Source organism: Nicotiana sylvestris, chromosome 9, assembly GCF_000393655.2.
Source record: "Nicotiana sylvestris chromosome 9, ASM39365v2, whole genome shotgun sequence".
In the NCBI taxonomy this organism is placed as follows: domain Eukaryota; kingdom Viridiplantae; phylum Streptophyta; class Magnoliopsida; order Solanales; family Solanaceae; genus Nicotiana; species Nicotiana sylvestris.
The window spans coordinates 71,824,833-71,844,389 of NC_091065.1; the positions used below are offsets into that span (position 1 = coordinate 71,824,833).

At 36.3% G+C, this 19,557-nt stretch overlaps 2 protein-coding genes and 3 non-coding genes across 5 annotated transcripts; 4 read left to right on the forward strand and 1 right to left on the reverse strand.

Annotated features, from left to right (window-relative positions):
• Positions 1–8,013: 8,013 nt before the first annotated feature.
• On the reverse strand, positions 8,014–9,215 carry LOC138877746 (uncharacterized). Its single transcript, XM_070157378.1, has 3 exons — positions 9,038–9,215; positions 8,575–8,996; positions 8,014–8,532 (listed from the first exon to the last, which is right to left on the reverse strand). Exons 1-3 carry the CDS (start codon positions 9,213–9,215, stop codon positions 8,014–8,016), a joined length of 1,119 nt encoding a protein of 372 aa, XP_070013479.1.
• Positions 9,216–17,596: 8,381 nt separating this feature from the next.
• On the forward strand, positions 17,597–17,962 carry LOC138877747 (uncharacterized). The gene has a single exon (XM_070157379.1). The coding sequence runs from the start codon at positions 17,597–17,599 to the stop codon at positions 17,960–17,962; it is 366 nt and encodes a 121-aa protein (XP_070013480.1).
• Positions 17,963–18,690: 728 nt separating this feature from the next.
• Positions 18,691–18,786, forward strand: LOC138878811 (small nucleolar RNA R41). Its single transcript, XR_011402587.1, has one exon. It is a non-coding gene; the product is annotated as a small nucleolar RNA R41 (small nucleolar RNA).
• An 89-nt stretch (positions 18,787–18,875) lies between these two features.
• Positions 18,876–18,956, forward strand: LOC138878812 (small nucleolar RNA Z155). Its single transcript, XR_011402588.1, has one exon. It is a non-coding gene; the product is annotated as a small nucleolar RNA Z155 (small nucleolar RNA).
• A 351-nt stretch (positions 18,957–19,307) lies between these two features.
• On the forward strand, positions 19,308–19,388 carry LOC138878813 (small nucleolar RNA Z155). The gene has a single exon (XR_011402589.1). It is a non-coding gene; the product is annotated as a small nucleolar RNA Z155 (small nucleolar RNA).
• Positions 19,389–19,557: the final 169 nt, after the last annotated feature.

Sequence of the window (19,557 nt, forward strand, 5' to 3'; positions counted from 1 at the left end):
TCAAGCCAAGGTTAACCACGACACTTACCTCGCTCCAACAGCCAAACTCAAAGCTCAGACATGGCTTTTCCTCTTAACGAGCCTCCGAACCAGTAGAATCTAGCATATTACCAACAAAATGATTCAAATTAAACCTTAGAAACTACCCACGATTGCAAAGGATTCAATTTAGGCCATTATTGAAAAAGTCAACAAAAGTCAATATCCGGGCTCACCTGGTCCAAACCCAAAATTCGGACCAAAACCTGATTATTCATTGACCCCGAGCTCGGATATACAATTGGTTTTAGAATCCGGTCTCAATTTGAGGTCTAAATACCCAATTTTCGAAACCCCTAGTTTCTACCCAAAAATCCTCAATTCTACCATGAAAACCTTAGATTTAGGTTGAAATCATGCGAAATATAGTGAAAGATTGAAAAGAGAAAGGTTAGAATCACTTACCAATGATTTGGGGAAGAAGGAGTCTTTGAAAAATCGCCTCTTATGTTTCTAGGTTTGAAATTTTGAAGAATGGGAGAAAAATCGTCTAAGTCATCTTTTGTTCAGCTGCAGGTATCACATTGGTGACCTGGGGTTTGCAAATGCGACATTATGCGAAAGGGGTCCTAGGCCTACAGTCATCACAAATGCGAACGAGTGTTCGCAAATGCGAGTAGGAGAGGATCGCAAATATGACCTAAACTTTGCAAATGCGAAGGTCCATCCCACTGCTTGCACATGCGAGGCTTGCATTTGCGAGCCAGATCTTGCAAATGCGAAATCTGCAGGTTTGATGTACACTAGCTATGATTTCTAAGTTCTATTCACTCCGTAGCCTATTTGAAACTCACCCGAGTCCTCGAGGCTCCAAACCAACTATGCACACAAGTCTAAAAATATCATACAAACTTGTTCGCTCGATCAAAACACCAAAATACCACCTAAAACTACGAATTGAACACCAAATCAAATGAAATTTTCAAGAAAGCTTTGAAACTTCTAATTTCTCAACCGGTCGTCTGAATCACGTCAAACAAACTCTATTTCTCACCAAATTGCACAGACAAGCCATAAATATTATATTGGACCTGTACCGGACTCCAAAACTAAAATACGAACCCGTATTAACAAGGCTAAACATAAATCAATTCTTAAAATCATTAAACTTTCAAACTTTTAATTTTTAACAAAAAAACATAACTCGAGCTAGAGACCTCCGAATTCGACTCCGGGCATACGCTCAGGTCCCATATTTTAATATGGATCCACCGGGACCGTCAAAATACGGGTCCGGATTCATTTACCCAAAATTATTGACCAAAGTCAATTAATATTAACTTTTAAGGCAAAAATTCTTATTTTTATCAGTTTTAGCATATAAGCCTTTCGGGTCAATACCCGGACTACGCACGCAGATCGAGAAAGGCTAAAATAAGATTCTAAAGGCTTGGAAACACAGAGTTAGGTTCTAAAACATAAGATGACCTATCGGGTCATCACAATAGTTAAGGGGAGTTTTAGGGACACGGGATAGTTTAAGTATATAACTGACAAAAACGTAATAGTTTAAGGGATTTCAGGGTATTCACTCTTTAATAAACTATGGAGAATGAAGATAGTATCAAAATATGTATGCCCTCCCAAAACTTGTGAATAAGACTAGATTTACCCATTAAGTAAAACTTATAAATACAATAACAAAATACGCAAAATGAAGATAGTACCAAACTTATGTTTCGTCCAACAAAACTTGTGAACAATTGAACAAACCTAATTTTTATTCTTTCATATATGGTATTGCCGAAGCAATTTTTGCAAAACTTACTTTAACAGAGGCAAAATAATTGTGGGATCACATCATAAAATTTTGGGCAAATATCCTCTAGTCTACCAGATCCCATGTAGACTAAGGTCTTATTTGTTTGCACTTAATGGAGGTCTAAATCTTAATCAATCAGATCTCAGACATTAAGTGTGTTTGTTTTTAAAGTCTGAATCTTAATTATTCAGATCTTAATCGTTAAGTGTGTTTGTTTTTTTCCCTTCATAATCACTTAATGGGTCTGAATAGGTCTGTATGATTAAGATCTATAACAGAGACTTAATTTCATTAAGATGCTATCATCTATATTTATTATTAACTGTCGCAACCGCCTACCATTATCAACTACCACCACCATACTCAATCACCACCACCATCATCCTCAATCATAGTTGTCAGCATTGTCGACTACCACCACCCACCATCCCCACCGCTCCCACCACTATCATTCTCAACGAGAACCAATATTCATCCACCTCAACTACCACAACTAACTACTTCATCACCATCAACAACCATAGCTGGCACTGCCCATCATTATAAACTACCACCACCCACCACCATCTTCCTCAATCACAACTACTACCACCACCCGCCATTATTAACTATCACCACCCACCACCATCATCTCAATCATAATGGCTACCACTACCAATCACCACTAGCTACTACCCTAAACTACCACCATCAACCATCGTTTTTAGTCGGCATTCATAAGCACTACTGTTAGCCATCACAACCAGAAACTATCATATTTTAAAAAACTATATATTTTATTGATGGAATATTAAATTAATTAGTATTTTATTTGAATTTTATGTTTATTAATTTTCAAATAAAGGTAAAGTTTATACATTCAGATGTTAAAAATTAAATAGTCTTAATCATTTAATATTCAAGTTTTATACACATCTTAACATTCAGATGTGTATTCAGATTCATATGTCTTAATCTTAATACACATCTTGATATCATACGTATATTCAGATTCAAACGTCTTAATCTTAAGAAAACAAATGAGGCCTAAATCACCTACTCTATTGTAAGTCTCTAACGAAAAAACTGGATGGAATGACCAATTTTTGAGCCGGTAATTAAAATTTAATCATCGTTTCAAATATAATTTGAAAGTGATTTTTTTTAATGCCAAAAGAATATCTAGGACAAAAATCTTCCTAGCTAAAATACGAAATAACTCTAGCACATCTAATATACAGAGCAATCCTTGGTAGGGAAAAATCCCTGGTAGGCAGTGTTTCCCCTCGAATGGGGTCCTACGCAGTGCGAATTCGAATATAGTTAGGCTCCAATATGGATACCGAACACCGGATGAAAAATCAAAAAAAATATACAGAGCAACTCAACTCATGATGTTGGAGTTCGAAATATTGACAAGTGAAATTCCAGCATAATATGCCTGAGTTCAAAAAGTTTCTGAAGTTCAAAACATTAGGAAGGATTCATGGAGTTTGAACTTAAAAAGGTTTAAATTGCAAAGGATTTCTCATGGAGTTATATGTACGATGAGTAAATAATGATAAATTTTAAAATACCATGAGCGAAACAATGATAAAATATACTCCCTCCATTTCAATTTTCGTGACACTCTTTCCTCTTTAGTCAGTCCCAAAAAGAATGTTGCATTTTCTTATTTAAAATAATTTATCTTTAGAATGCCTACTTTACCCTTAATGAGTTAATCTATGACCACACAAATATCTATAGTTTGTTTTAGACCACAAGCTTCAAAAAAAATTCTTTCTTAAACTTTTTGCTGAGTCAAATATTGTTACAGAAAGTGGAATGAACGGAGTGTAAGTTTTAAAATAGGTATCAAATAGGTGCATGAAATAATATGAAAAGGATTATTTTACCTATGGTATTAAACTCAAGGACAATATCCTGGAGTTTCAACTTCTACATAAAATAATATGTTTGAGAAGTTTTAGCACTGTCTGCCTTTGTGAATTTTGAACACCAATGGTCGTTCATGGAGTTTTTTCGTATTAATTGGAATGATTTTCGTCCAACTTTTTTTCGTGTCAAAAAGTAGTTAAATGTTAATGGCTTTTAAAATAGTGGTTAATATTTTATAAGAGGGACGGTTATACAAACAGTCGGTCGGATTCAAGATTTATTTTTTTCACCCGGTATCAGGGGGAGGATTTGGAGGGGGGGGGGGACGGAAGGGGATTTATCCAAACCCCCTTCATCGAAAAAATTACACTATTTATATATGGATAATTATTTTTATGTATATATGTATAATATGTTGAACCCCTTTGACACAAGCCAAAAGCTTAGCTTAGTGGTCAAGGGGGTTCAAATTTTGTAGAAGGTTGCAGGTTCAATTCCTATTAAGTACAATCTTATTTTTTTCACTTCAGGCTCCTTTTTTTAATTTTAAACAAAATGAAACGACGTTGTTTCCATTCTAATACGTTATTCACCCAAAAACCGTGTCTAATTGAGATTTGGGTTAAAATCTCTCTCTCTCTCTCTCTCTCTTCGTTACTTCATGCCAGTGATCTTATTTGTTTGCCTCGCCGCTATTCTTCTCTCTATTTCCTTGCTGATCGCCGGCGTTTCTTCCGTCATGGCTTCCCAAGTAAGTGTTTTTCTCTTTCTAGTTTTTTTAGAATTTTATTAGTGTTTTATTAACGAATGTTGATTCTTAATTTAGATTAATGACACTTGTTTGTTTTTTCTTGATTATTGATTCTGTAGATTTTAGTACCGTAAATTATTGAGTTTTCTAGTGCATTTGCTTTGATAGACTTATGGAAAATAATTGCTGATTTTTTTTTAGAATTGACATACTTTTGACTCGATCATGGAGGCTTAAAGCTCCTTTGTATATATTTGTTGTTCTTATTAAATACGTGATGTAATTGAGAATGAATCCTAAACTTTTGACGCCATCAAATTCCTTGTTATTGCACCAAATGGGGTTGTTTACTAAAGTTGTGTATCTCATTCTTGGGATCACTGAGATGAACTTGAAGATGATGCCTCGGTTTTCTTGAGTTCTTGAAATCTTTTTGTGAATTACTTGAATATTAGGTTGAGCACTTAAGTTGAGCAAGCTAGTAGTATTATTAGGGAATGATGAAACAAAGTTGTTTGAAGAAAACCATTTGAACTTTTGTGACTTGTTTAATGGATTGAAATTAGCTCTCATGTGTAGTAAATTAAGGTAAGCATCAAGACCATATAATCTCCTTGCTTCTTCATCATAAGCCATAGGATCAATACCTTTACATTGTATTGGAAAAGTAGGTGTTACTTTTACTGAAAAGACTAAAGAAAATTGGTCTAAACTAAAGAAAATTAAGGTGACATTAGACTAAAGAAAATTAAGATGATGCTAAACTAAAGAAAATTGAGTTTTGGAACAATGTTTACTTCTATTTGAATTATTTTGTAAATTTGCAGATTTATTAGTTTATGTTGAAGCTAACCCTTCTTTAAGCTTAGTTCAATACAAAATTCATATAATGACTTTTTTAACTATATTCCTACTTTATAATTCAGTCTCAAAATTCAGTGAAAAGATATTTTATCAAAGCACCAAAACCAAATTTGACTTCTAATACTTAAAAAAGATCAACCATTAAGAAGTACCATCTTTTGATGAATTTGATTTAAATTCTTTAAAGTTTGACCCGGGGGAAAGAACTCAAATTTTGGACTTCCATCCAAATCATCGCGATATTATTAGAAGAGAATACCTTTGACTGGTCCTTTCCAACCCCGTCTTCATAACTTTTCTAAAACAAATTTATCTGAATTAATGTGTCGATTTAATCCTAAATGGTTTGATGATGAATATCATAATTGGTTGGAGTACAGTGTAAGTATAGATACAACATAGTATTTGTATTGTTATCTATTTAAAGATAATAATATTCATCAAGGTGGAGGTGATGTATTTTCAAGTAAAGGGTTTAAGAGCTGGCATAAAAGAAATGTTTTGATAAACATATTGGTAGGTCGAGTAGCATTCACAATCACTCAAAAAAGAAATGTCAAGATTTGCGGCAACAACAGTCTATTCAATTTTCATTTGAGAGGCAATTTAATCAACTTAAGCATGAGTATTAGGTTGGCTTATCTGCTTCAGCTAATGTAGTAAGACTTCATGTAACTCACGGATTAGCATTTCGAGGTCATGATTAATATAAGTGATCACTTAGTAGGGGTAACTTTCTTCAAATTCTCTCATGATATGCCAAAGTGTGTGATAACATTCGTGATTATGTACTGAAACATGCTCCTCAAAATGATCAAATGACTTCTCCAATGATTCAAAAAGACATTGTTACTACATGTAAGATAGAAAAAACTAAATCTATCATTGAGGAACTAAGTGGTGATTATTTTGCCTTGCTAGTTGATGAATCTTTTGATACGTCACACAAGGAGCAAATGACTGGTGTCTTACAATATGTTGATAGAATGGGACTTGTGATGGAGTGACTTATTGATGTTGCTCATGTTCAAAATACTAGTTGATAGAATATATGGGTCCACCAAATTTTATAAAAAATCAGGTTCTCTATCAGGTTCGACAATTATACACACAGAGAATAGAAGTTAAATGACAGAAGAAATTTACGTGGAAAATTTCCAGCTCAAACGGGATTAAAAATAACGACCTACCTTTGTAGGATTTCAACTTCACTACTGAGCAACTTTTAGATTATAACTTATGCAATCTAGGAATTAAACTCTTAATCCCTCATTAACTTGTAATACACCTATTACAAGCCACTTTGCAATAACTCTATTACGAAGACTTTAAAACTTGATTAACTCTAGCCAAGACTTAAACACGCAGGTTTAAGGTTTACAAAGATGTTCCTATAAAGTGCTTCTAAATAAGCTGGATAGGAATTACAATTTGAAGAACTATTAAAAAGTTACAACTCAACTAAGGACACACAATAACTCGACGTGGTAATTGGTCCGTAGTTGCTTTGTTCTTTGTTATTGAGGCACTTGAAACTTGTTAGCTGAATAGTCACATGAATGAGCTTGAGTAAGATCTCTAAGTGTTCAAGTATTTTGTTTTACCTCCCTTAAATGCATATATATATGTGTGACCTCACTTCCAATGATGCAAGCAAGGTGAGTAAGAAGTCTTCTCTGGAAAGTTGGTTGCAACGTTCTGCACAGTAGCGTGTGCAGGCAGCAACTTTCCAGCTGCAGAGTTGACTTCGTACAGTCTCCTCGGGAACTGATAGGGACCTAGTCCCTCAGTTGTTCCTTCCACTCTGAGGAGTTGAATCATATTCCGCGCTGAGTCCCAATCTGGAATCTTGTGAACTTGAGGTCTTGTAAATGTGTAACAGGTTCCTTATCTGGTTCTGGATAATAAGTTTGTTAGATCATCAAAATTTAAATTAAAGTACTTAACCAAAGTACATGTAACCTATCAATTTCTCCCTTTTTGATGATGACAAACTTATAATTGAAAATCCTAAGAGGAGCCACAAAGGAACCAGATTGTGAACCAGAAGGACATTAAGTTCCCTCTGAAACTATGCATTCCCCCTTTGTTAGTCCCTGAACTTTTGCATTCCCCCTTTGTCAGTACCTAAACTTTTGTGAGTTCTGTCAGTACTGAACTTTTGTGAGTTCCCCCTGAATGAGGTTCCCCCCTCTTTATTTTGTTTATTCAATTAAATCATCTTCCCTCTTTTGGCATCATAAAAATGATAGAACAGGTTAGCAGCAAAAAGAAGTCTAGCATAGTTAACTCATGCCACTTATGTGCTCACAATATGATAAAAGACAAAAGTAAAAGAGCAATAGCATAGATAGCAAAAGGAAAACCACTTTCATTAACCAGAATTGGACTATTACAGGTGGGAGCAGAGTCATTGTTTTTCATCCACAGTCTAGAACAAACAAAAACATATACCAGAAATAACAAAACATCACCAACAACAACTTAAAAAGATAGACACTGGAAATTGGACACTAAGGGGACATTCTTTAAGGGACACTAGAGGAAGGGGCTTGGAAGAGGAAGCAAGAGTTTAGAGGACAAGATCCATGCGAGCATTCGCGGACAGTTGCTCAATGAGCAGTCTTTCTTTCAGGTCATCCACTTGTTTCCTTAGATCAGTATTCTCCTTTGATAGGCATGCAGCCTTTGCGCTATGAGAACTACTGGAACCAGGTACCTCTTGCAACTGACTGAGCTAATTCTCAAGAATCACGTTCCTAGCTTTCAATTTCCGGATCTCCTCTGTGGCACTATTCTGAGCATTTATCAGTTGAGAGATTGTGGAAGTGCTTCCAACTCCTCCGACTTTGTCAATACACTCACACTCCTCCAGAATAGTTTTTGATAAAAATTGCTTTTTGGTGCCCACTTTTTTGGCCTGACCTAGAGACACTTTGAAAAACTCAAAGACCTTTGTAAGAAGGAACCCATAAGGTAGTCCAGGATTCCCGTCTTTGAGGCTCTCTACTTTTTGCATATGCTCAATCATTATGGCAGGCAAATTGATGGAGGAGAAATTGTCCAAAGTCTCCATAAGGAATAGGTCAGCTTTGGATGCAACAGATCTTCTTTTAGCGCGGGGAAGCAATACTTTGTTAACTATCTCAAAGAGCAGCTGATAAACTAGAAGGGGTGCTTTCTTATACACCTGTTCCCCATGGTGTACCGCCTTGTCCTTGACAATGGCATTTCTGAAGTTTGGTGTGCAAACGCCCTAAACAGATGACACTCCTTCGGTATGAACACCCAAAATTACCCCCAATAAGGCAGATTCCATCATTATGTCCACTCCATTTACCAACACACGGATTTGATCACCATCTACTGTGAAGAGGCTGGTGTAGAAACTCCACACCTCGTCCTCATATACTATAAGAGCATCACTTGTAAACAAATTGGTCCACTGTTGAGCATCACAAATATCCACTAATTGTCTCATCCCAACACTCTCTAGAATGTCAGAGGCAAATGTGTGGCCCCATAGCACTTTCTGATTCCCCAGCTTTCTTTTCTCAGACCTCAGAGTTTCACTCACTTTTCCTTTCTTGATGGAACCAGGTTCCTTATCCTCTTTCTTTTCATTGACTTGCCAACAAACTTTTCCTTCTCCACTTGACTTGCTCTGTTTATGTTCACCAGATTTCTCCACTTCTTCCTCATTAGACTTGTCACCACGCTCTTTTATTGTCTTGTCCCCAGAACTTTTTGCCAACTTTTACTGGAACCAATAACAACACTCTTGGAAGAACTCTCAGCACCCTTAGAGGTGTGTCTTTCAGATAGAGAAAGAGAATGCTTCTTCCTTGAAGACTTGCGGGTCAAGGAACTAGGTTCCTCTTTGGTTTCCTCATCCACATCCACTATAGGAACATCCTCTGTTTTGTACAACTTTTCCATTTTCGACCAACCTTCTCCTTCTTATACTCTTTTTACTCTTCTTGAGGGCAAACTCTAGAGCCTCCTTTTGCTATAACCGTGTAGTGGATCACTTAGGAGGTGGCTCTGAAGTTACCACTGGCTTAGTCCTAGCCCTTATAAAACTTACATACACAAAATCATTTGCGTCTTCTTCACTGTCAGGATTCATCTTAGGCACCGCCATATTTAAAGGCTCAACATCGAAGTGGGGAAAGGCAGCAAGATCAACACTAACCTAGGAAGATGACTCCTGACCTGGTTTCTCCATGAAGGGATCAGATTCATTATTTGGGGCCCCAGTAGCATCATCTTGTGTCGGCTATTCAAATGGCACAATTGCTCCCTCTTCTTCTATTTCTTCCCCCTGTGGCTCAAACCCTCTTGTACATTCCTCTATAATGACCCCTTCTGACGCAATGGATAACGTATTCTCTATTTCCTCCTTTTCTTGTGGTTCCATGGCGATTTCAACAGATGAAGGAGTGATGCCTTCAGAGTCATCACTTGTCCAGGAGATCTCAGTCTCTTCATGACTAGCCACAAGTTCTTCACTCAAGTGCTGAGCCATGGATAAAGTAGAAGGTTCATGAACGAGGTTCCCTTGTTCACCCTGTTGACTCTGTTTGATTGGTGAGACTAGAGGAGGATAGACATATTCAGACTTGCTTAGAGGAGGAGTGGACTCAGAGAGGGTAGGAAAAGGAGTGGAGTGTGGAGGAGACTCTTCTTTAGGGTTTGGAGATAGGTTCACCGCTGAACTTCTCACTGGTGAGGACTCAATCACAGTGTTATCAGGCATACTAATAGTTTCTTAATTTTCAGACATGATGAGATTATTCTTGAGGGACTGTGGATTTGAGAAGAGAGTAGACAAACAGGGAATTTTGAGTTTGAAAGAGAAAGGGTTGTGATGTTGTTTTAATTATGATGAGGGACCCATTCTGAAATGGAGCAACCCTTTTGCTTGGGAGATGTATCGTTTAGAAAAAGGTATGATGTTTGGGTTGTGACGTATTGGATGAAGAGACACGACTTAGACTGTCACGCTGATGATGATGTGGCATTATTTTTTGTTCATTTTAAATTGTGTATGAAAGAACAAAGAGACCACTAACCTGCGTTAGAGAACTAGGTTCCCTGATAGGCCTAGCAAGTGAGTTTTATCCCCTTATTCATCATGCACTGCAACATCTACTTCTGTAGTCATCATACGTGTCTACCTGTAACGGTATAGAGGTAACTTAGACTTAGCTAGAAAACACTTTAGCTAGCTTTTACCTGACTATGACTTTCATAACCAATAATGAGGAACCAGGTTCTTAGTTGCGTTTCATCATCCCCTAGTGCAAGGCGATCTTTCTCAGAATGTTTTCTTCCCAGGGCTTTTGGTCAAGATGTTTGCAGCTTGATCTTCAGCAACCACTGTATTTGGCCCTCTTGAGTTGGACTCAGGTTCTTCCAATTTGTTGCTTGGTCCATAGTACTTTGTTGCTTGGAACATAGTACTTGACCACGACAGGATGATGATTATACATATTCTGCTTCAGCTGTTGAGAGTGCCATTGAATTCTGCTTCTTTTAGCCTTATAAGACAAGATAGGAACTCAGAGACTGTCCCAATTTAGGCGAGCTTTTCCTATCCATTTACTTGGAAGACAGTAGAGAACCAGGTTCTGTGTTCTTCTAGGATACCTGAAGATACTCACACTATCCTTCAGATGAGAATACTTTGGATTTGACTGAGGCCTTGAACAGAACTCAACTCTAACCACAATGTCTAGTCTACTTGCAGTGAGATACAGGGGTGATTTAGTGATGTCTCTATGCAAAAGCCCTCTTTCCAATGGCTTTTTTCAGCTTTTGTTGTTGTAGACGCGGTACCTGGTTCCTTGCTGGAATCAATGGGCATTCTCTACCTTGATCAGTATTTATGTTCTATTTTGAGATGAGTATGTCAGGAGGATTCCTCCATCTCTTCTACCATTAGATTTTCAAGGCTGACCTTTCCTATTGTTGAGAACATGACAGTTATACCCAAATATCCTTACTCGAGTCAGTAGCTTTGGTCAAGCTGTTTGCAAACCCTTCATCAATAATATTGATCATGCCCAAATTTTCAAGAGTCCATTTTCTTATTTTCAACAACTCTATCTAAGGTGGTGTTCTTTGAGCTAAGTGGTTGAGTAGTTCTTCTTTTAACATAACATTCATCCACTTTTGGCATTATCGAAACCTGTTCCATGATTTAGTCTGATGTAAGCCACATTTGTTTCTATTGGCACCTGGATCTTCTTGACAAACACCACAGTTTCTTGAAAGATCTTATCCATGGTTCTGAAGTGATGTCTGCCCTTTTTTGGGCTTGAATGAAGATCTGACATGCTTTTCTTTTGCACAAGCAATGCACACTTCATGATACTTGTTACTCAACTTGATCAAACCACGAACCATGTTCTTCAGATCCAGTTTGTTTAGAGATAGACAACGTGCAATGCTCTAGACTTTTGTCCCATGATTCAGTATTATTTTCAACAGCTTCTAACCAACTTATGTCTCCACTCTGCAGAAGCTCAATCACAACAACATCGTACTCTTGTGTATTTTGGCTACAACAACACCTCACCAGTCACAAAATTTGAGATTGTGAATATCCTAGACAAGCATTCCACCTTATTTCCTTTGTCACAAATTTTCCAACTCCTAGAGCGTACCCCCTTTTTAACCATTTTCAAAAAGGGTGCTCTCTCTCCTTACAGAGCTTTTTAGTGAAGGAAGATTGATTGTATTTCCAATCGTGACCTTTGAGCAACCATTGTTCATGTGACATTATTGGTTTCTTTCCTTCAATGCTCCCTGCACAATCAAGGGTAGATTTAGGAACCCAAACAAGTTTGGGTCCCTTGTTAAGAGAAAAAGGATGAATGCGTGCTCTCTTAGTCCAATCATTCAAAATGTGTTTCCTGTTTAATAGTTTCCTGTTTGACGGACCAGGTCCTCTTGCAGTAGTTGCTTTTTCAATAAAGGCTTCATTTCTCTGATTAGACTAAACCATGGCCATGCAATTTTCCTTGAGGTGCCCATTGTTGCCACAGTGGGTACATAGACAACTGTCAGATAGAGTAACATACTTGCTATGAGGGTTGTAGGGAATCTTTTCCCTTTGAAACCCAATCCCCTGCCTGTTTCCCCCGGAGTTGGTATACATGGTAGTGATAGCATCTGAGGACCAAGTCCACTTAAGAGATTTCTCAAGATCACTCTTTACTTTTCCTAGTTCTTCCTAAAGCTGTTTGTTTTTCTCAAGTTCAACACATAGACTAGTTTTTACCAAGTTTAACTCATTTTCAAGCTCTATGTGTGCTTCACTTGCAACTTCCTTTCCCTTTTCAGAGTTTCCAAGCCTATTTGCATTTTTAAATCCTCAATTGTTTCTTTCAAGTATACTACCACCACTACTAAGTCATCTTTTTCTTGCTCAATAATAGCAACTCTCTCAGTAAAGATTTCCTTTTCTTTAATTGCACACTCAATGGTTTCTTTTAAGTCTACCACAACCACCATTAAATCATCTCGTTCATGTTCTATACTAGCAATTTTCTCTTCTAAGGCATTCTTTTCTCTTTTCTGGTTCTCTATTATTTCTTTCAAATCAACTACAACGACTACTAAGTTATCTCTGGTTTGTTCAGCTTCCCCTAGCTCCATAGTTAAAGCATCTTTTTCATTTATAAGACTATGGTATGCATCAATTAGCACATTTAATAATGACATGAGCTTTTTAGGAGAGTAAGATTTCATATTTCTCTGAACATCCAGAAAGTTTACCTCATCGCCGTCGTCATCTTTATCGTTATCGGATTGAGCCATTAGAGCAAAGATTGAATCATACTCAGTTGTTTCATTTTCCAACGCCATCATTGAACTGCCACCATGGTCGTCTTCTTCTTAGTCTCCCCATGCGGCAAGAGCTTGCTTTATAACATTGTTAGCATCATTCTTCCTCTTGAAGCGTTTATCAGGAACCTGGTTCCTCTTTGCTGCTTTGTCAAAGTTGTTATTATACTGATCTTGCTTTAGGAAGGGTCAATCCTTGATGAAGTGTCCTGGCGTGCCACATTTATGACAGAGGTCATAATTTCTGGGCTTGCTAGAGTTACCACTTTTTGGACTGCCTCCATTTTTGTGAACCATCTTCTGGAACCTTTTTGTCAAGTAAGCCATGTCCCCGTCTTCACCACTTGAGTCATTGTTATCCGCCTTGAGGACTAGGTTCTTCTCTCTCTTGGGCTCTCTTCTTTCATTGTCCTTCTTCTCCTTCTTCTTCTTCATTTCATAGGTTTTCAAGTTTCCAACAAGTTCATCCATGGTCAGTGTCTGCAAGTCCTTAGCCTCTGTAATGGCATTAACTTTGCTTTCCCAAGAACCGGGCAGTACACTAAGGATTTTTCTGACAAGCTTGTTTCTTGGAATACTTTCACTAAGAGAGTGAAGCTCATTAATGATGGAGATAAATCGAGTATGCATATCTTGGATAGATTCACCATCTTTCATTTTGAAGAGCTCATATTCTGTTGTGAGCATATCAATATTGGATTGCTTCACCTGAGTTGTTCCTTCGTGAGCTGTCTGAAGAGCCTCCCAGATCCCTTTTGCTGATTGACAAGCTGATATCCTGTTATATTCATTAGGACCAGTACCACACACAAGAATTTTCTTTGCTCGAAAATTCTTTTCTATGGCATTTCTATCAGCGTCATTGAATTCTTTCCTCATCTAGGGAATGGCTACAGCTGGATCACCAAGGTTCTTTGTAGGGACAAAAGGTCCGTCACATATTACATCCCATAACTCAGAGTTTTCAGCCATGATGAAGTAATGCATCCTAGTTTTCCACCATCCATAATATTGACCATTGAACCTAGGAGGCTTGTACGTGGACTGGCCTTCTTCGAAGTTTGGAGGAGCAGCCATGAGGATCCTTTCTAGGTATTAACCTGATATAAAGAACCTGCTATGATACCAATTGATAGAATATATGGGTCCACCAACTTCTATAGAGAACCAGGTTCTCTATCAGGTTCGACAGTTACACACATACAGAACAGAAGTTAAATGACAGAAGGAATTTTACGTGGAAAATTCTCAGCTCAACGGGATTAAAAACCAAGACCTACCCTTGTAGGATTTCAACTTCACTACTGAGCAACTTTTAGATTATAGCCTATGCAACCTAGGAATTAAACTCTTAATCCCTTACTAACTTTTAATATACCTAATACAAGACACTTTGTAATAACTCTATTATAAAGACTTTAAAACTTGACTAACTCTAGCCAAGACTTAAACACGCAGGTTTAAGGTTTACAAAGATGTTCCTATAAAGTGCTTCTAAATAAGCTGGATAGGAATTACAATTTGAAGAACTATTACAAAGTTACAACTCAACTAAGAACACACAATAACTCGATGTGGGAACTGGTCCGTAGTTGCTTTGTTCTTTGTTCTTGAGGCACTTGAAACTTGCTAGTTGAATAGTCACGTGAGTGAGCTTGAGTAAGATCTCTAAGTGTTCAAGTGCTTTGTTTTACCTCCCTTGAATGCATATATACATGTGTGACCTCACTTCCAACGATGCAAGTAAGGTGGGTAAGAAGTCTTCTTTGAAAAATTGATTGCAGCACTGTTCTGCACAGTAGTGTGTGCAGGCAGCAACTTTCCAGCTGCGGAGTTGACTTCGTATAGTCTCTTCGGGAACTAGTAGGGACCTGGTCCCTCAACTGTTCCTTCCACTCTAAGGAGTTGAATCATATTCCATGCTGAGTCCCAACCTGGAATCTTGTGAACTTGAGGTCTTGTAAATGTGTAACAGATTCCTTATCTAGTTCTGGATAGTAAGTTTGTTAGATCAACAAAACATAAAGTAAAATACTTATAACCAAAGTACATGTAACCTATCACTAGTGCTTCATCTCTGAAGAGTGCAATTGTTAATTTACTTGCTCAACACTCTTTACGTCTATCATATGTGTAGGGGCAATGTTAAGATGGGGAAATCAATATACAAGGTAAGTTAATGGTCTTAAAAGGTTGATTAAGCGAAAGAGTAGATCGGCTCATCCCATCCATTATTTTGCTCATCCACTTCAACTTACCCTTGTTGCGGTTTCTAAGAAATGTCTTCAAGCGGGAGAACTTGTAGTATTGGTATCAATTATCTTTTGTCCTATGCTTGTCATCCTTTACAGTATGAAACAGGTTATGAAAGTTCTTTCCAATATGCATGACATCTAAGTTATGTCAAAGAAGATTATGCTTCCAATACAGTAACTCCCTAAATATGCTTTGTTTAGTTCAATTATGCACAACACCATAACCAGGTAGTTTAAGCAATGGAGACTCTGTTAATTAGGAAAATTCTTAACCCTTTTCCAAATTTTCTCCTCTGACAAGGTTGTTGGTGGCTCATCATAATCAGTTCGATTCTTCATAAATGTACTAGTATTTCTCCTGAACTCATGATCCATCGGCAAAAATTGATGGTGATAGTCAAACCATGTGTTCTTACCTCCATGTTTCAAAGTGAATGATTTTGTGTCTTCCATAGAGCAAGGATGGCTAACTTTCCGATAGTCGACCATCCAGATAACATTCCATAAAATTTTATTTAGTTGATATGTCGTATGTTTCAACACCTTCATACCACAATAACTTTAGCTCATCAATCAAAGGTTGCAAATAAACATCAATTAATTTTTTTGGATTACTTGGATTGAAACATTAAATTTGTACACTTAAACTTCAAAAACGAAGTAAATCAACGGTGTCGTTCACTACAAGCTCACTAAATAAAAGTTACATTATTTTACAGTTCTCAAGGAAGAAAATATTCCTCATTTTGATATGTACAACATAGAAATCTTTCTAATTCTCCATGTTTGTGAAGAAAGCCTGTAAAGGCTTAGCACCTAGCCATATTAAAAATAGACCTAAAAAATAAACCAAACTAACAAGAATAAACCAACCCAATATTGTCTTTTAACAAATTCAATATTTCTAAGATGAAACAAATAAAGACTTAGGTTTAATTAGACTATACATGCACAAGAGAACAACAATAATTTTTTCAAACATAGGATTTGAAACAATAGAAAATCCCTAAGTTTCAAAAAATCAAAATCGAAAAAAGAGAGGCTGAGTGAGTGTGTGTGTGTGTGTGAGAGAGAGAGAGAGAGGGAGGAAGGGAGAGAGAGAGAGAGAGAGAGAGAGAGACTTGTCTGGGAATGGAGTGAAGTGAAGAATTCGTCGTTGGAGTGGAGAGACAGAAGGAGAAAACACAAAATAAATTGAGAGAAAACTAAAAGGTTATGTGAATAGTAATAAAACTTTCTCACTACTTCCCTGAGAAATCTCCGTGGGAAAACTTTTCCATAAAACACAAACATAAAAAATTCAAAAAATTTCATTCACACGGAATCCGTGGAACTATTTAAAAACGTTATTTATTTATTTTTTATTTTCTCACTATTTTCCCTGAGAATTTTTTTCAGTTTTATATAATTATTTTTTAATGACTTTTAGAACAGAATCAAAGGGAACTAAATTACACATATTTTTGTGCCTAAACATTCCCACGGATAGTCAATGGGAAACGTTATTGTCTTTTCCTCGAAAAGAAATTTTAATTTTCTCATTGAATTTCAGTGGGAATTGCCACTAATAAATTTTTTGTAAGAAATTTTTGTGGAAAAATGTTGCGTTTTTAGTAGTGAGCATGTGATACTCGTTGGGGATCTCACTTTAAATCTTTTAATAATTTTATTATGATGTTTGGCTCTATTCTTGATATTCTTGAATCGTTTGTTCTTGATGCACATTCCACAGATGAAAGAGCCAAGGCAATGGGATATCTCAGGGTTTGTCAAACATTTGAGGTTGCATTCATGTTGCGTTTGATGAGATATTTTAGCAATCACAAACGAGCTCAATAAATACTTACAAAAAAGAGCAAGACATTGCAAACGCCATGCTACTTGTTGAAGCAGCAAGGAAAAGGTTGCAAAATTTAAGGGAAGAAGAATGAGAATTTCTTATTGTTAAGATATCTGCATTTTGTATCAAATATGATATTTTGATACCTCACTTTGATGAGCCATATGTTAGTTCTTTAAGATCATGCCGTAAACCTGTTGATTGTACAGTCTCACATCATTATCGGATTGAAGTATTTTGTAAAATTATTGATTGGAAAATTTAAGAACTTAATGAACGTTTTGACGAAGTGACGACTTATTTGCTTCGTGGAATTGCTTGCTTGAATCCTTAACTCATTTTCAAGTTTTAACACCAGAAAAATAATAAGAATGGCTGAGTTATATCATGATGAATTTAGTGTGGGCGTTCTTGAGAATCAACTTGCAAGTTATATTATTGATGTTCATGAAAGATTCTCCGACCTACATAGGCTTTGTGATCTTTCAAAAAGATTAGTTCAAACAAAGAAGCATTCAAATTATCCTCTTGTATTTCGCTTAGTGAAATTTGTTTTGCTTCTGCCAGTTGCTACTGCATCCGTCGAAAGAGTTTCTTCGGCGATGAAGCTTATCAACAATGACTTACGAAGTCGAATGAATGATGAATTCTTTAGCGGTTGTTTGGTGCCTTATGTAGAAAAAAATATGTTTGATAGTATTTCTAATGATGCTATTATTAAAACATTTCAAATATGAAACCTTGTCGAGTGCAGTTGTAGTAATGTACATAGTTATTTTTTTGTTTATCTCATTAGGTCCTTGTAACTAACACAAGACTTATTTTTTGATTTTTTCTCTTTTGAAAGTCTTGTTACTATGATCTGTTTATCTTAACACTATCTTTGTGCTAAGAACTTCTCTTTTTATTAATGAAATATGTTATCATCTATTTTTATTTATTTTTTGGTTGGCTTCATTGTGTTTTGATTTTTAAAATTTTTGAATCCCCTTCGCAAATATTCCGCCTCTGCCACTGGCCGACATATATTGATTATACATTAATTATATATAATTATACATATATTATATATAAATTATGCATATATTACACAATCAACATCTATTTTTAATTTAAGAGACGAGTTGAGCGGCTATAAAAATGAGCCGTGTCTATAAAAAGCCCGGGCAGACCAAATCATCTAGCCCGCTGTCCAACCAAGATGGGCCGTATCTACCGAAAGCCCAGTCAGACCAAAGCGTATATGAACAGGGCATAAAACCCTAATTATTGTGGCAAGCACCTATATATAGCGTTCTAAAACTCCGTTAATTCACCGCTTCATTATCTTCTCCACTTGTGTGAATACCTCCATCTTCTATAATGTTTCTGCATAGGCACGCTAGTGATTTTTGGGGTTTTTTCTTTAAGTTGCTTTTACTAATCTGATTTTTATTTTTCTGTTTGTGAAATAAAAGAGATCGATGAGTAGGCTATGATGCTCAAATCTACCTATTTGCTGATAGGAGATTTTCTCCGTCTGTGATTAATAACATAACCAATGGATCCTTCTGAGCCTACTCATATTTTCTTCCCAACTTTTGAATTTTCGTTTCGCTTTTTTTTTTTATAGATTTTTCAAAATTCATTTTGTGTTGGATTGTTCTGAACCATTGAAGTGATGATATCCGATTCAGGAAAGTATATATGTCGATTCCAAAAATCATCCAGACTACAATTATCTGATCAATGGTTTACCTCCTTTCTCTTTGTTTTCAAACTATCTTTTTTTATTGCTACCTTTTTAGCTGTTTAGTTTTTCATTGATTTATACACTTGGAAATATTCAGTAATTTTCAAACTTTTTTCAATTATTCAAATTCCAGTAATGTGAGAAACCAGAACAATGTATTATTTAAAAACTAAAAGCTAGCATTATACAGATTGCATCTAAAATTTAGTCTTATGAGAACATTTTGAAAAGATCAGAACAAAATTAGGTAAAAGTTAAAAGGTAGCATTACCCTTTTGTTGTACCAGAAAAAAGATAAGAACAAAATTTAGAATACGGTGTTAAAAAGTTTTATGTTTATCCTTTTGAACCATTGAAGTGATGATATCCGATTCAGTAAAGTTTATATGTCGATCCCAAAAATCATCCAGACTACAATTATCTGATCAATGGTTCAACACTTCTTTCTTTATTTGTTTAACCCTGATTTTTTTTTTAAAAATATTCAGTAGCCTTTATACTCTACCCTTCTCGGACCCCCTTTGTGGGACTACAGTTTGTATTTGTTTTAAATATTCAGTAGAACTCAGTTATTTCAATTCGCTGATGTTCAAAACTTCA

Excerpts from the sequence above, each read along its gene's own strand:
- LOC138877746 (XM_070157378.1), bottom strand. The coding sequence starts at position 9,215 with ATGGAAAAGTTGTACAAAACAGAGGATGTTCCTATAGTGGATGTGGAT. Across the intron at positions 8,997-9,037 it reads GAGTGTTGTTATTGGTTCCA|AGCGTGGTGACAAGTCTAAT; the intron begins GTAAAAGTTGGC and ends AGACAATAAAAG. Across the intron at positions 8,533-8,574 it reads TGGAATCTGCCTTATTGGGG|GGCGTTTGCACACCAAACTT; the intron begins GTAATTTTGGGT and ends TCATCTGTTTAG.
- LOC138877747 (XM_070157379.1), top strand. The coding sequence starts at position 17,597 with ATGGCTGAGTTATATCATGATGAATTTAGTGTGGGCGTTCTTGAGAAT.